Here is a 17,476-nt window from a genome sequence, read left to right as displayed (position 1 = left end):
CAGTCTTAAAGAAATCCCCACTGTTCTATGCTTTAGTAGAGTGACAAAGTTTACATACAGCACCTTTAACAAGCATTATTCCCACAGTGCCTCTGAGTTGCCGCCCGTCTCCTTCTATCTGGTGCGTCTGATCTCTAAAGCTCCCTGCATGGTGCTGCGATTGGGCTTCCCGATAGGAACTCTTGCACACACCAGGAACAAGGTGAGGCAGCGTTTTTCACACCAGACTTCAGTTCAACTGCTTTCAGAACAGTTACAGAACAGCAGGGTCCCACATGAGAGTGTTTGTCACTCCGACTCTGTTTGTAGATTGTGGATGAACTCCGGGAGCAGATCCTGCGGCTGCGCTTCCCTCATCGAGTCCAGAATAAGGAGGCCACACCAAAGACCAAACGGAAGATTCTGGGTAACGCCTCACCCTCCAAGTCTCCGCCTCTTCCGGTGCCCAAACCGGCGCTCTCTGACCGGCCGTGTGTGGTGGTGCTCAACAAACCTCTTGAAAAACTACTGATCAGGTCAGTGACGTAAACATAAAACAATTATCAATCTCATTTCTGTTATCTTGATGAAGTTTTTTAGCATGTACAAAAAGTTATGACAGTGCTACAGTCAACTTAACGTCAAAATTTACCTTATTTTCTAATGGCTTTTCTTTTTGGCTGACACCTAAAAATGTCTATATTTCATATTTGAACTCCTACAGTTTTCATGATCAATTACTGATTGATTAACTGATTAAATTCCAAAGATTCATGCTTTTCTCATTGAATATTCGGTTTTGCACCAAAATGTCACATTATATAATTTTCAGCTTTCAATTTAATTGCAGTTTGTTTCAGTAATTTTGTTAAATGCTTATATCATTTTTATTAGTTTCAAAAATATATATATTTTAATTTGTCTATTTTATTTTAATTAATTTTATTTCATTTATTTTATTTTATTAAAATTGAATATTTGGTTTTGCACCAAAATGTCACATTGTATATTATTATTACTATTCATTATTATATTATATAAGTACAGTGGTTTGCGAACATGTAGACTTCAATCAATGTTATTTAATTATTATTGTTATATATATACTATTATAGTATTTATTATTTTTATGTTTTCAGTTTTCAATTTAATTTTTTTTTTTTTACACTTTATTTTAAGGTGTCATTGTTACAGTGTAATTATATATTTAAGTATTGAGTAATATTAATCAACTACATGTACTTACTATAGGGTTAGAGTAGGATTAGGTTTTGGTTGAGGGTTAATTGCTTGTAATTATGTCTATTTTACTGTTATTACTACATTAACTACATATAACATATGTAACAAGGACACTGTAAAATATAGTGTTACCGTTTTTAAATTTTCTTTTTTTTGTTAATTCAGTTTTAGTAATTTTAGTACTTCACCGTATACTTTATTTCAGTTACTTGCCAAGGCAACATTTATAATTTTAAGTTTTTCATCTAATTTTTATATTTTATTTAATTTTAACTTTATTTCAATGAACAAAAATATTTTTAGTTTTACAGTTCCAACATTGTCCAAAGTTGGCCCCTAATCTTGTTCTGACCTCTACTGACGTCCCGGGACAGGTACGAGAAACTTCCGTCAGATTTCCGCACCCCTTTTATCCTAAACATGGAGCCGTTCGCCCAGCCGGCCATCATGGGCGCTCCTCTCAGCATGGCTGCCAGCAGGACGGCCTCCTCCACCGTGGCGTCTCTCTCCCGGTACTTCCTCCACCAGCGCTGGGTGTGGGCCGTGCAGAACGGGCCGGGAACCGCAGTATCGCTGCATGCAGTCGCTCATATCCTCTCCATGCTCTCTGAGTGAGTCTGAAACTGAAATTACCTGCAATATACGCAATAGCATCTACAAAATAGCTAATTGCTACTTGATGCTGTTTGCACAGTATTCGTCTGTCTGAAGGCTTCCATTTTGCTGCCAGCGGGGAGGGTATCATCAACATGGTGACAGAGCTGCCAATGCAGGTGACAGAATAAACACTCTCTGCTGGTATATCCCAGTTGTAGCATTTTGTTGGCCATGCATCGCTAACTTTCAGCCACTACTGTGTATGCAGAGTCTTCCAGCTGATTTGGACGGAGAGAAACACACCTGCATAGTCCAGTACATCCTATTTCCGCCTCATTACACCTCTACCAAGGACAGGTAATGAGAAACTTGAGTTTCGGCTAAATCCTTAACCCTGTAAAGCCTGAAATATGAAATCATAGTCAGAAAAATATTTTTTTTTTAAACTGAATTGTTTGTTGAACCTTTACACAAAATATTGTACTTTTCATCATGGTCTGTCTGAATAATCAATTCTGATTGGCTGAAAGGTGTGCAATAAACCCGTTTAATGCACAGGTAGTACCAAGTCAGTTTAATCACTGTTTCAATATTAATGCACTGTTTTTAAAAACGTATCAACGCTGCCCCACAACTTTTATTAATAATTTATATATATATATATATATATATTTAGTATAGTGTATATATAGTAGCGTAGCAAAGCAAAGCAAAAAAAAATAATATATATATATATATATATATATATAATTTTTTTTTTTTTTTTTTTTTTTTTTTTTGCTTTGCTACTGAATTGCTACATTATGATCAGCAACGAGGGGGTTACATCGCTGGTTTTGAAGTAATTAAACTCACAGCTTCATTGTTAATAGAGAGAGACGCTGAACAGACAGGCATTTCGCACACTCATATCTCTCTCTCGATAATGAATGAATGAATTCGTTAATTAATTGAAATAAATGTAAGCGTATGCACTACTTTATACCCATGTCTGATTTAAAACGGGCAGATTGCTAGATCTTAACGAGCTGTGACTGACGAAAATGTTTTATACCCTGAATAGAATAGTCTTGAAGTGGGCATTTGGTTTAAAGGAACACTCCACTTTTTTTGGAAATAGGCTAATTTTCCAGCTCCCCTAAAATTGAAAGGTTGAGTTTTACCGTTATCAAATCCATTCAGCCGATCTCCGGGTCTGGCGGTAGCACTTTTAGCTTAGCTTAGCATAGATAATTGAATCTGATTAGACCGTTAGCATCTCTCTCAAAAAAATGACCAAAGAGTTTCTATATTTTTCCTATTTAAAACTTGACTCTTCTGTAGTTACATCGTGTACTAAGATCATTGTGCTGCTTTTACGGCAGTTCCTGGATTATTACGCAGGAATGAGAGGATAGTTCCTAGTCATATTGGTCTAGAAAATTGCAACTTTTCATTTTCTGTCGGTCTTCGTACACGATGTAACTACAGAAGAGTCAAGTTTTAAATAGGAAAAATATCGAAACTCTTTGGTCATTTTTTGAGAGAGATGCTAACGGTCTAATCAGATTCAATGATCTATGCTAAGCTATGCTAAAAGTGCTACCGCCAGACCCGGAGATCGGCTGAATGGATTCGAAAACAGTAAAACCCAACCTTTTAATTTTAGGGGAGCTGGAAAATTAGCCTATTTCCAAAAAAAGTGGAGTGTTCCTGTTCCTTTAACTCTGTCTGTTGTGCCCACAGTTTCTCCACAGATGATGACAATGATACTGAAGTGGAGGCCATAGATGTGGACACAGAGCTGAGTCTGGTGACGGAGTGCTGGGTCGAGCCTCAGAGCGGATCCGTCTGCAGTTCACAGGACCAGCAACGACACTTTCACAACCTCACGTACCAGGAGATCCCTCAGGCTGTTAGTAACCCCATCCTCACCTCCACTTACACATCAAATACCATTGAAAAATAAACTACAATAATAAATGCTAGAGCTGCACGATTAATCGCGATCCCGATTCAAACACCCACATAATCTTATTCCTAAATGACAATGTTTCAGATCTGTAACTTGATACAAGTAACTTGGCGCTTCAAATAAAGAGTGTATCGATTACATTGTTACACCAGTAGGTGGCGATAATTTATTTGTCATTGAATCATTAATTCAAGAGATTCATTCAAAAACGCTGATTCGTACTGTAATTTATGTGAATATTGAAAAAAAAAAAAAAAAAAAAGTATTTATGAGTGAGTCATTGAATCATTCATTCAAAACTATTTTTCTTTTTTTATTATTCATTCTAATTAATTAAACATTTTTAAATAGACACCATTAATGGACATTTTGTCAGAACCTCTAGTAAATTACACATTACTTTGTTTTGTTTAGAATCGTGATCTCAGTTTGAAACCAAAAAATCCTCACTCTCAATTTATCCAGAATTGTGCAGTTCTAATAAATGCCTAATTGTACATATTTTACAAAATTCTGGAACTTGACAGTGATCAATAATATTAATATGACATCAGACAGTTTTATTTTTGCATCATTGAGATACTATTATATTTTTTATTCATATTTTTTTATTAGTATTTTAATATTTTGCTTTAGTTTATTTTTTAACTTAATTATTATTTTTAAATGTCTTTTGTAAATAGTTTTTCAGCTTTACTTTATTAGTTATTTTAGTAGCCTACATCAAGTTAAACTAAATGAAAATGAGACTGAAATAAAGTTACGGTTTATTATAACCTTTTTTTTTATGGTTTTAGTTTTAGTTAACTATAATTACCCCTGACATCAGCAGTCATAAATTGCTTTTAAGTTCTATAATCTATTTCTGAGTGAACTTTTCAGTGAATATACAGTAAAATAAGGTGGCATTGGATAGTAAAAACTGATATTTTCTGCAATTTCTTAAATCCGCTCCACTACAGCGAGACAGAGATTTATTCTAAGAAAAAGAATAAAAGTGCACAAAATCAAAAGCTTTAGAAATTTAGAAGCAACAGGTAAACAATGCAATGCTAATGTATGATATACATTTATATAAATTAGGGCTTGTATGACTAATAAATGTACTAGTCAACCAAGTAGCCGTGATTGTGCCGCAAGTTATTTTTTACAGACGTCCGTATGAGAAAGAACGACCCCAAAAATAGGGCTTAAGGCAAGAATTGTTGATTATTGTAGAAATATTAAACTAGTATATTTTTGCCTGCTCGTGTGGTATTTGTTTATATCAGTTTCAGAGATGGAGAGAGTTCTGACTTTCTGAAGAGAGGTTGTTTTTCTTTACAATAATAAATTGTGCTCAATAACACCAGAAAGATTTAGTAAATAGGGTCAATTTTATTTCAAGCTGACTTTAATGTAATCAGGCAGTTTTGCTGAGAACTTGCTTACGAATAGTTTTTTTTTTCTTTTCTTTTTTCTCCATTTCAGATTTTTCCACGTGATCTGTCGTGCATGACCACAATGATCACTTTTGAATACCTCATTCAGCTGTGTCAGAATAAAGAGCAGGTGTGCCCTCTCAACAGCCTCCGAGATGCTCCAGGTACACACGTCCACCATCAGCTGTCTCCTGCACACAGTCCTCAGTTTGCTTGCTCAATGTGATGTGGTGTAACTCCTTTAGGCGAGGTCCCCGCCGCTGATGACTGCATACACACTGTGCCTTTCCAGTTTGACCTGATGAAACTCTTGCCCAAGTGCCAGCAGATAGAGCTCTTCTTCTACACCTTTAGCCGAGGTACGACTCGACCCTCATCCTGTCCTTTCTTGCGTTCATATTCCGGTTACACTTTATTTTATGCTGTCCATATTACAGTGTAATTATACATTTAATAACTGAGTAAGAATAATTAACTACATGCACTTACTATAGGATTAGGTTTTGGTTTAGGGTTAGTTGCATGTAATTATGCATAATTTATAGTTACTACTACAGTAATTACATGTAACATGTGTAGCAAGGACACTGTAAAATAAAGTGTTACCCACTTTACAATAAGGTTCATTAGTTAACATTAGTTCAGTGCTACTCTTAAGCATACCTGCACTTTTTCTTGCATACCACTACCTCTCGCATGTAGCCGCATGCCTTAAAACAAAATAACTGTGAACTGTAAATATATTTTAAAAATATATATTTATAGTATTTAATTAAAGTGCATCAACATAAACAAAATTGCAAAGGCAAACCCTTTCTCTAACTGAAAAGTCACTGTGCACTGTCGATTTTTTTAAAATATGAATCGATTTTTACCTACCAACTCGATTTTTAAATCAAATCGATTTTTTTCCCAGCCCTAGCCGGTACTCTACCACTAACAGAAAAAGCGTTACGGCCGTTACACACCGCAAGCGTGAGCAGCGCATATTTTTTTCACCGTGCATGTTAATCAATGAGTGCATTCACACCGAGAGAAGCAGCGCAGAGCGTCAAGCATGAGCGTCGCGTGAGCAGCAGTGAAGCGGGTTTTGGCACCGAGTCTATTTTTCCTGCGCGGCTCACGCTCAATTAAAGTGAAAGCACACTATTGATGGATAAAATAAATATGATTTCACACAAAAAGTGCCCAAAATGCACAGAATTTGCATGTCTAGTGTGTTTTAACAAGAACTGGAGTAGGCTATGTCAGAAAAGAAAATGAAGAGTCAAAAATATTTATAGAAAATGTACCCATTTAACCTTTTTATTTTTCGTTTTGGGTGAAAGTGTTTTATAAAAAAAAATCTCACACGACTTGTTTAAATACATTTATGTTGTTAATAAATGACAATAAATTGTTGTTGTACCAGCAATATCTCCAAGTTTTGTTTTTCACTGTAGAAATCTCAAATGTCATGATTTGCCAATGCAAGAGAGTACTGCCCCCCCCCCCCCCACACACACACTTCAAGCACTGCATTAGTTAATGTATTTACTAACATGAACTAACAATGAGCAATACATTTGTTACAGTATTTATTATTCTTTGTTAATGTTAGTTTATTAACATTTTTAAATTAAAAATGTTAATAAAGCTGTTCATTGTTTGTTCATGTTCGTTCACACAGTGCATTAACTAATGTTAACAAATACAACCGTTGTTTTTAATGACGTATTAGTAAATGTTTAAATTAATATTAACTAAGATTAATGAATGCTGAAGAAGTATTGTTCATTCTTAGTTCATGTTAACTGAGGTAGTTAACTAATGAAACTTATTGTAAAGTGTTACCCATATTCCTTTATTCAACCATCAAATTAGGGTGTGGTTTCACTGTGACCTTTCTGTTGACCTTTAACCTCTGCTACAGAGGGGCAGGTGGATGTATCCCATAGTGCCTCCTCTTTGCCCAACGACCTCCTCCTCAGCCTCTTCCACGGCTCTCTGCAGAACGAGCTCAGTGATCGAGAGATCCCACTGACCGGCGAGGATCATGTGGCGTTCATGCATCACATCCTGGAGCGGGAAAGAGATGGTCATGTGGCTCCATTCTCACTACCCGTCATTAAAGGTGATTTAACTTTTTTTTTTTTACAATTCTGGTGTATATGACAATCATGCAGGCAGATACAAATTACACTACCATTCAAAGGTGTGGGGTAAGATTTTTTGGTAACACTTTTGATTTTTTTGGTATTTTGGTTACAATAAGGTTCATTATTTCAAATGAACTAGCAATGAAAAATCCCTCTAAAGCATTTATTAATCTTAGTTAATGTTATCTTGTGTTGTTTTGAACTTTCTATTAATCAAAGATTCCTGAAAAACAATGCATCACAGTTTCCATAAAAATATGAAGCAGCGCAACTGTTTTCAACTTTGCTAATAATCATAAATGTTTCTTTAGCATCAAATCAGAATGATTTCTGAAGGATCATGTGACACTGAAGACTGGAGTAATCATGCTGAAATTTCAGATTTGATCGCAGGAATAAATTTACATTTTAAAATATATTCCCATAGAAAATACTTATTTTAAATTGTAATAATGTTTCACTGTTTTTACTGTATTGTTTGATAAAATAAATGCAGATTTAGTGAGCACGAGACTTCTTTCAAAAACATAAAAAAATCTTACCGACCCCAAACTTTTGAATGGTATGGGGATGTGCGGAAGCCTATATCCGAATTCGGAAAGGCACAGAAAACGAGTAATGTAAACATAACCCACTAAAGGGACTACAATTAGGCTTGCTGTGGTAGTCGTTACATTACAATACATCAGATTTCACTTATCATGTTAAGATAGTTAGTAGAGATGACTGACAGGATGATTCTGGAGGATTTGGTGTGCAACAGATCCTGAGCCACATTGAATCTCCCGATACACAGAGTACACGCGATGGCAAATTCGAGCGAACTTGCGTTCAAAAGTGATTTCAATACCCCGTATATTGATTACATCCCTGATGCCTGCAAATTAGATACAATGTAATTACCCAACTATATAATTGCGAGAGAATGCAAAAGCTTTGAAATATATTTTTTTCCTCCCATCTCAAATTTTTTCCCCATCCTTTTATGGGATCAGAAAAATACGTAATTTCCTTCGTTGGGCACATCCCTAGTAGTCTATACTCCATTAATAGTGGTTAACTACCATGATTTAGGAAGGATAGTGCCCCGCACTATAACAGAGCTAAACTCTCTGTAAACCACGGCTTCTTGGGGTTTATTGCTTAAAGGTGCCCTAGAATGTGAAATTGAATTTAACTTGCCATAGTTGCCATGGACATGACATACAGTGAGTTTCAAACACCATTGTTTTCTCCTTCTTGTTTAAATCTCGTTTTTGAAAAACACCCCTGAAAAACGAGCGAATCTCCACATAACACCTACTGTGACGTAACCGATGGGATCATTAATATGTACGCCTCCAAAATTTGCATAAGCCAAGCCCTTTCAGAGATACGGTGCTACACAGAACTGCGCTGCGTAGGTGAAGCACACACGCACACAGACACACACACACACGCACGCACGAACGAACGAACGAACGAACGCACATACACACACACACGCACACACGTGACTGTTAAGTTCGTACTGAAAATAATGAATAAACTTACCACTCCGAAACGTCCATTTGCATTCTACAAACAACCGCTTGTTCCTCAAACTCTGCATCGTCGTCTGAAACCGGCTCAAACATATACGGTTGTACACCGAGTCTCTCCATTTGCACGTCGGACCTGTTTGCTGTGACTCTCTGAGCTCTTGTAATGAGCCCGCAGTGAAAGAGCCAATCAGAGCAGAACTCCTCATTACTATTCATGACCCTTCCAAATAAGGTAAAAACAGACCATTTCATTCTAGGGCCAATTTATAGGGTTGGAAATTGACCTGTAAAACCTTTTCTGGACATTTTAAATGGCTTTTTAAGCCACATACCCTCTATGTAGATATCAGGGACAAAATTAAAATATTATTTCAACACATTCTAGGGCACCTTTAAGTTTGTCCTAATAGAACTTAAGTTGTATTAAACCCAGAACATTTCTTTAATTTCTGGAAAGTGGAAACGGATAACAACCACCAGATGGTTTGTTGTTTGCATTTACTCTTGCTAAAGCGTTTGATAAATTGAATAGCATTGTGATCAGTGAAGGACAAACAAAATGTTTTAACTGAGTAGATGATTTAAAAAAAAACAGCATACTTGAAAGACTTAATGCTAATGGATGCCAGACATCCTCAATGAAGCTTTGAGTGATTCATTAGCAATTGATAGTGACATAAGAACAGATTATTATTTTCATTATGTTATTATCTCTGTGTGTGTGTGTATTTTCAGAAGAGCGTTTGAAGCCTCCGGAGAGGCAGGACACTGTTCTTTCTTTCCACACTATAGGAAGCAGTAAAGATGTGACGGGCTCCTCCAGCACACTACAGGTGTGTCATCTCATATTACATCTCCACTACAGTTCAAATGCCTGTCCACATGTGTGTGTGTAAAAGCTAGTTGCGTCCCAAATGACACGCTATACACTATGCACTTATAAACTATGCATTTATGCACTATGTGCTATTATTGTGTGTATTATTTTGTCATTCAACCATGTATTTTAAGCTGTGCAGTCGAGTACATGAAGTGTCTAACATTCCACTCTCTGTTAATTAAATGCATCATCTGGGTCTTTAAAGTAAACTTTTTTCAGTGTGAACGCAGTATTTATACTACAAAACAGATTAGAGTAATACATAATTATGCAAAATGGGACAAACTAGTCTTTGACTTGTAATTTGTAAAATTATAAATGCTTTTGCTATCACTTTTGATCAATTTAATGCATCTCTGCTGAATAAAAGTTTAATTTCTTGAAAAAAAATAAAATAATAATCTTACTAGCCCCAAACCTTTACACAGTAGTGTATTTATCTTTCTGTTGTTGGCAGAGTGGTTACAGTGTGTGTTTCTTCTGTTCCTGGCAGAGTTTCAGCAATGCAGATCTTGTGGATGACGAGCCAGCTGGCCTGGAGCAAGACGGCTTATCTCCTCACTGGAAATGTTACGCCAAATACATCAGCCATCAGCAGATCCTGCTCACTTTCCTGCCAGCTACATTTACAGGTGCCTCATCTGTCAATGCCACACCAATTAGACCTCAGAAAGCATTCATCTCATGATGTGTGCAAACATAAAGGACTATTTAGCCTCATACATTCTTGGCTGACAACAAGAAACATGCCCACAGTTTACCAAACTAATATTACCAACTGGAGAATGTTAGCAAACTACCATTTGGTGGGTCTTTAATACTTGTAAATGCCAATGTTTAAGAAAATTAAACGATGAAAATAAATTTGAAACCATATAGATTGCTAGAAAAAATGTAAATGAATATTAATTTTTGTTGTTACTGTTAATAATAATAATAATTATTATTATTTTATATAGCACCTTTCAGAAGACTCATGGTCGCTTTACAATAAATTACAAAAACACATGACATAGAAACGATACATATATCGTATATATGGATAGCATATGGATATATGGATGAAGGATAACATAGTAGTTGTTATTAATAATTATATTAATGTTTCTTAATATATTATGAATTCAATTCATCATAAATATTAAGTTTTATTGCTGTATTCTAATGATCATTCAGTTAGTATTGCATTATATTTGTAAAAAAATTAGCATACAAATAGTAGCAGAATGTGGTCACTCCCATAACAATATGAGTATGTATAAATACACACACATATTTTATTTTGACTGTGTAGATGTGCAGCTTTTGATGTCACCTGGGCTGGAAACTGAACCTCCAATCAATGGCAGCTACCAAGAAGAGGAGGAGACCTGTAGCCACGGCAACGGCCAATCACAGACAGACTCTCTCAGCAGTTCAGCCAATGGTCAACATGGAGAAGATGTCAGGGGCTACCCTGTGTCCAGAGGGGGGTCCACAGCTAAACCAGAAGCAGCGTTTGAGACGTCTACAGAACAAACCAACATGAACACAGGCGATGCAGGTTTGACACAACAAAGTTGCAGTAATATCAGAAACCAAAACCAAACAAGGGAGTTTACAGGCATTTCACATCAGGGTTATTGCAGTTAACTAAAACTAAAACCGTTAAATATCTTTTTCGTTACTTAAAGCTGCAGTCCGTAGGTTTTCCTCTTTGTCGCCATCTCTGTTTGAAATCTGCAATTGCAGTTATTTGCAGAATTATCAGCTTTACGTGGGTTGTGCCTCGACACGGCACAGCGCGGATGAATCCGATGTTTTGAGGAGAATGTGCGGCTGTCAGTCGCCGTGCCGGTGTGGATCCTGGCATTCGCCATCACAGATTACACTTTTTGGAAGTATGACCAACATAATAATTTTCACTTTAAAGTTCAAAGTAACATCCACTTTTGTTCTGACCAACTAATGGGAAAAAAGCATTGCAGTAAATCGTGCTGATTAAATCTAACGATCGCTTATCACGTCAAACCGCGCAAATTATACTTTGTTCTCAAATTGCGTGACTTAATTTAATGCCCTTCCGATATTATCCTTGTTTCCGCATGGGCCGGTTGCAGTCTCTTTTTTTTTTTTGTAGCCACAGTCCGAAGTCTTTTGCATTTTGCATCGGGTGACTCTCTAGTTGTCACTGGTGATTGTCGTTTGAACCTTTCTGGATCCGCCATCAAATTAATACGTTTAATTATATCAAGTGCTGTGAGAAAAGGCTATAAATCTCCAACAACATCCTCACACGCAATATAGCCGAGACTCTTCTTTATGTGTACAGATGTGACTAGCCGAGACTCTTCTTTGTGTACAGATGTGACTAGCCGAGACTCTTCTTTGTGTACAGATGTGACTAGCCGACTCTTCTTCATGTGTACAGATGTGACTAGCCGACTCTTCTTTGTGTACAGATGTGACTAGCCGACTCTTCTTTGTGTACAGATGTGACTAGCCGAGACTCTTCTTTGTGTACAGATGTGACTAGCCGACTCTTCTTTATGTGTACAGATGTGACTAGCCGACTCTTCTTTGTGTACAGATGTGACTAGCCGACTCTTCTTTGTGTACAGATGTGACTAGCCGAGACTCTTCTTTGTGTACAGATGTGACTAGCCGACTCTTCTTCATGTGTACAGATGTGACTAGCCGACTCTTCTTCATGTGTACAGATGTATGGGGTTATTATTGTTGCAATATTCCAAATAAATAGATTAATATTCACAAATAAATGTAAAGAGATTCACAAAAATGTATCGAATGCACAAATGAATAGATTAAGATCCACAAATAAATGTAAAGAGTTTCACAAAAAATTATAAAATTCACAAATAAATAAAATGAGATTTGCAAATAAATAAAACATTTACAAATGTTTTCTTATTTTTCAAACACAACTCTGCCTGGCATTTATTTGTGAATCGGTTCCTGTGCATTTGTAAATCGCTGCACACATTTGTGAATCGGTTCCTGTGCATTTGTGAATCCCCTCACGCATTTGTGGATTTTGAAACACTTCTAGCGCAGACGTGCAGAGAAATCCACAAATAGGTGGACTCCACCCACCGCCTACTCAAGCCAATCAGATAACGGCCACATCGAGCTGGCCAATCGTAGCACGTTATCGCTTCAACCAATCACGTTAGGCTTTACACTCGGGGCGGGAAGTGGGAACTGACTGATTCTTGCATCAATGAAAGGAGCACTGGAGCGCAGTAGTAGCGCTGAACTGTGTGTGGTAAAAACACTGTTTTCAAAAGATCGTTGGAGTTTAAGGCCTCTTTATATTTCCATCAGGATACACTCAGGGAATTATGATAATCAGAGATCCCGAGCATCATGAACAGTCTCTACACCGGCAAGAGGCGCGACACAAATAGGCACTGTCTGTTCACTGCTGCCGCTGCAGTTTAAATCATGTAAAACTAGCATGTTTGAAATGTTAACACACATTCCCTATGTGACGTCTGCTTAGCTTTATATGCATAATCGTGCTCTTAACGGCTCTGATCGTAGCCTGCTTATTGACTAGTGCTGGTTACTATCATATTTCGTGATAGTGTACTGGACGCGGGGCAGTCATTGATAGTAAACGGATGCCCGCACTTCTGATGTAGCGGCTACTTCACGCAATTAGGACAAATGTTTTTGTATTTATACATTTGGGCTTATATTTGGTATTCTACATTACATTTATTTATATCCTATTGCTATTTGTCACTGCGATTGTGCTTTAAAAGGCAAAATCGTATAATGTCATGCATCGTGTCTACCCTGTGCGAGGCAATCTACACTGAGCAAAGCGAATGTGCAAAAAACATTTGTCCTAATTGCGTGAAGTAGCCGCTACATCAGAAGTGCGGGCATCCGTTTACTATTGTTGTGTTATGATTTTATATTGGAGCTAGCGTTGCATTCAGAAGAACAGATGAGATGAGATGAATAACCGTTTCTCAGCATATTTTATTGTGAGCGGCAGCAGACGCATCATTCTCACGGTCTGACTGACAGCCTTCAGTTTCTCAGTATGGCAAAACTAATAGGACAAACTATAATCCAAACGCGTTCTTTACAGCAAGTACTTTAGTGCCCCCTTGTGGTTAATTCACGATATAGAACAGTACTGCATTACATTTACAATACAACTGAGGACATAAGTTAACATATTTTAACAACTATCAATGCCCCGCGTCCAGTACACTATCACGAAATATGATAGTAACCAGCACTAGTCAATAAGCAGGCTACGATCAGAGCCGTTAAGAGCACGATTATGCATATAAAGCTAAGCAGACGTCACATAGGGAATGTGTGTTAACATTTCAAACATGCTAGTTTTACATGATTTAAACTGCAGCGGCAGCAGTGAACAGACAGTGCCTATTTGTGTCGCGCCTCTTGCCGGTGTAGAGACTGTTCATGATGCTCGGGATCTCTGATTATCATAATTCCCTGAGTGTATCCTGATGGAAATATAAAGAGGCCTTAAACTCCAACGATCTTTTGAAAACAGTGTTTTTACCACACACAGTTCAGCGCTACTACTGCGCTCCAGTGCTCCTTTCATTGATGCAAGAATCAGTCAGTTCCCACTTCCCGCCCCGAGTGTAAAGCCTAACGTGATTGGTTGAAGCGATAACGTGCTACGATTGGCCAGCTCGATGTGGCCGTTATCTGATTGGCTTGAGTAGGCGGTGGGTGGAGTCCACCTATTTGTGGATTTCTCTGCACGTCTGCGCTAGAAGTGTTTCAAAATCCACAAATGCGTGAGGGGATTCACAAATGCACAGGAACCGATTCACAAATGTGTGCAGCGATTTACAAATGCACAGGAACCGATTCACAAATAAATGCCAGGCAGAGTTGTGTTTGTAAAATAAGAAAACATTTGTAAATGTTTTATTTATTTGCAAATCTCATTTTATTTATTTGTGAATTTTATAATTTTTTGTGAAACTCTTTACATTTATTTGTGGATCTTAATCTATTCATTTGTGCATTCGATACATTTTTGTGAATCTCTTTACATTTATTTGTGAATATTAATCTATTTATTTGGAATATTGCAACAATAATAACCCCATACAGATGTGACTAGCCGACTCTTCTTTATGTGTACAGATGTGACGTAATGACGCAAAGACATGCTCGAATTTCCCGTGGAAATCCACCAGTACCACTGGAATTAAAAACATTATTACAAGCTTACCGTTTTGAATCGAGCTAAGGCAACCAGATCGTTTTGAACACTGGCTGGATATGAACTTGCTCAAAAAATTATTTTGGATAATTTTTAACCCAAAAAAGTTACGGACTGGAGCTTTAAATGTTAACTGAAATAAAATACAATATAAAAAACTTAACATGGCTTAACATATAGCACGTGTCATCATGTCTGGGAGAGATGTTTATCTCCATAACTCTGTCCCATAACGTTTAGCTTCAGAAGAGAAGGATGGTGTGCAGTTTATGGAGCCTCAAAAGCGAGACTGTCACATCACGTTCAGCAGACAGGTGTCTCAGCAGAGCGGCACGGACGCCACTCGACCCCGCTGCCCCATCTACATCTACAACTGCTCTCTGGACTCCCTCAAAGAACAGCTGGTCCATCCACGGTCGGGACGGAGGCCCAAAGACGTCTTCTTCAGGTACTGAGACACACATCCACATGAAAGCTACATGATATCTTGAAGGTCTCTGGTCATCAGCTCTGTTCCAACCTTCTGCCTACCTAGACAACTACCTTCCAATGCAGCATCTCAAATAGGATCTGAAACTTAAAGCTACACTGTGTAAGATTTTCTCCCATCTAGCAGTGAAATTGACTACCAACTGAATGTCCTTTCTAGCCCCTCCCATTCTGAGGGCGTTTTAACTCCTACGGTGGCCGTATTATTCCAAGATTAACATGGCTTCCAGTTAGACTTCGTCCATGAGTGTTCCTTCAAGTGATGAGTTTACTTTAGGAAACTATTACAAATTGCATTTAGCTAGCCAAGCAACTATAAAACTTTATAGTAAACAAATTTACACAAATAGGCTGAATTACCTGTCGAGAAGAAGGCAGGCAACGTTGCTCCTCATGAGCTCTTTCCATCATGGAAAAGCCACTCCAATTTTGACTTTGGTCTTGTCGATTTGCCTGTGGCGTTGTTGTTTTAATTCTCTCTTTCGCTTCCTTCGCTCTATTACATGTCCTCGAGAATAGGCGTGAATGATCTTCCATCTTCAACAGGCTTTCAAATCTGCCGGCAGTCGCGAGTAATCTCCCCCTCGCATTCGTCACGGTGCCACTGAGGCCGTGTGTCCACCACAGCCTTTTTAGCCAGCTGAAAACACTAGGCGCTCTGCTGAAAACGCTTGAGAATGTTTTGGCAGCACAGTTTTTTTTCAGTTAAGACGCTTCGTTGCTATGATACAGAATATCCGTTGGTCGGTGTGGTATTAGTCCCGCCCCTCCTCCACTGTGATTGGACGGTTGGGTAAAAAGTGACAGTGATGAGCGCTGCGTTTTACCCAAAGTTGAACATTCTTCAACTCTCGGCGACCTGTAAAAAAAACACTGAACGCTCAGCGCCTCGTTACGCTCATGGCGTTTTAAAAACATGGCGCTCCCATTGAAAACAATTTAAAAAACACGCCAGCCGCGTGAAAAAAAAACTATTTGGTGGACGCAGGGCCTGAGTGTAAAAGCGTGAAAGGCGAAGCTTACATTTCCAGGTATGTCCCTCTTTGGCTAATGTATTTTCAAGATGGAGGTGCAACATGGCTGCCGCCATTCGAGCAGCTCACTCGTATGTATTATAAATGGCAGATTCTACGCTTATGAGAATACTTGATTAGTTGGTGGAAGTAATTACACATGAATGAGCACATATAATTTTGAAAGAACAGTGTTTTTTGCTAAGAATCAACTTAAAAAATTACACAGTGTAGCTTTAAATGCTCTTCATTAGCAATAAACACTACATGCTTTGAATAAAAGCATCAATAACATCTTAAGGCACTGATCATGCTCGTATTCATGCAAATGCTTTTAAATCGTTCTAGCGTGATAAGACACAGAAGAGAACTGCCGCGTCTATGAATCTCCTGTCTGTGTGACGCACACATGCGCGCACAAAGCCACTTCAGACAGCGCTTGAACTGACAAAAACACTAAATTATGCCAAAATGCATGTTTTGTCGAGTATCCTCATAAGAACAGTCTGATATTAGTTAAATGAAGTCTTAAATAAACATAAAGAGTTGTGAGAAAATGGGATTTGTGTCAGATCCACGTCATGTGCGTCAGGTCTTAAAGTGACGGCAGCCTAATAAACCTGCTGCTGTCTGTAATTTAAGTCTCCCTGTGGTGAAAATCCAGCTTTTATGGCGCTTTTCCACTGCATGGTACGGCTCGGTACGGTTCGTCTCGGCGCGGAACGGTTCGGCTCGCTTCGCTTTTCCACTGCGTGGTACGACTCGACTCGGTACGGCACGGTTCGGTTTGCTTTAGATCGGTTGCTTTTCCACTGCAGTTAGTACCGCTTCAAAGTGGGTGGAACTGATCGTTAATAGTTGTCGCCTCTAATTTGTCCCTACACTGTTTGTAGGTCCGGCGGCAATCAACGAGAGGAACGTCTGCACCTCGTCCACTGACCATGATTCAGCCATTTCTTGTTGTCTGGCTATTTAAATCTAGCGGGTTTAGTGTCTCGTATCGCAAATACAAT

The 17,476-nt window shown here is 38.1% G+C and overlaps 1 protein-coding gene across 10 annotated transcripts in view; it reads left to right on the top strand.

The window, feature by feature from the left end:
* szt2 (SZT2 subunit of KICSTOR complex) overlaps positions 1–17,476 on the top strand; it is a gene marked incomplete at its 3' end in the record, with an annotated part of 127,106 nt that overhangs the window by 19,672 nt on the left and 89,958 nt on the right. For all 10 annotated transcript variants that reach the window (XM_079628594.1, XM_079628601.1, XM_079628602.1 and 7 more), the window contains exons 14-26: positions 88–202; positions 310–515; positions 1,596–1,832; positions 1,916–1,994; positions 2,087–2,175; positions 3,544–3,712; positions 5,243–5,357; positions 5,439–5,552; positions 7,106–7,306; positions 9,590–9,687; positions 10,228–10,366; positions 11,029–11,277; positions 15,202–15,409. In XM_079628594.1, the coding sequence (XP_079484720.1) occupies positions 88–202; positions 310–515; positions 1,596–1,832; positions 1,916–1,994; positions 2,087–2,175; positions 3,544–3,712; positions 5,243–5,357; positions 5,439–5,552; positions 7,106–7,306; positions 9,590–9,687; positions 10,228–10,366; positions 11,029–11,277; positions 15,202–15,409 (2,019 nt within the window). The remainder of the gene's footprint in view (positions 1–87; positions 203–309; positions 516–1,595; positions 1,833–1,915; positions 1,995–2,086; positions 2,176–3,543; positions 3,713–5,242; positions 5,358–5,438; positions 5,553–7,105; positions 7,307–9,589; positions 9,688–10,227; positions 10,367–11,028; positions 11,278–15,201; positions 15,410–17,476) is intronic.

This window comes from Phoxinus phoxinus (genome assembly GCF_949152265.1).
Source record: "Phoxinus phoxinus genome assembly, chromosome: 11".
NCBI lineage: Eukaryota > Metazoa > Chordata > Actinopteri > Cypriniformes > Leuciscidae > Phoxinus > Phoxinus phoxinus.
The sequence above is the reverse complement of the archived record's forward strand: the minus strand, read 5'-3'. Positions and strand labels throughout refer to the sequence as shown.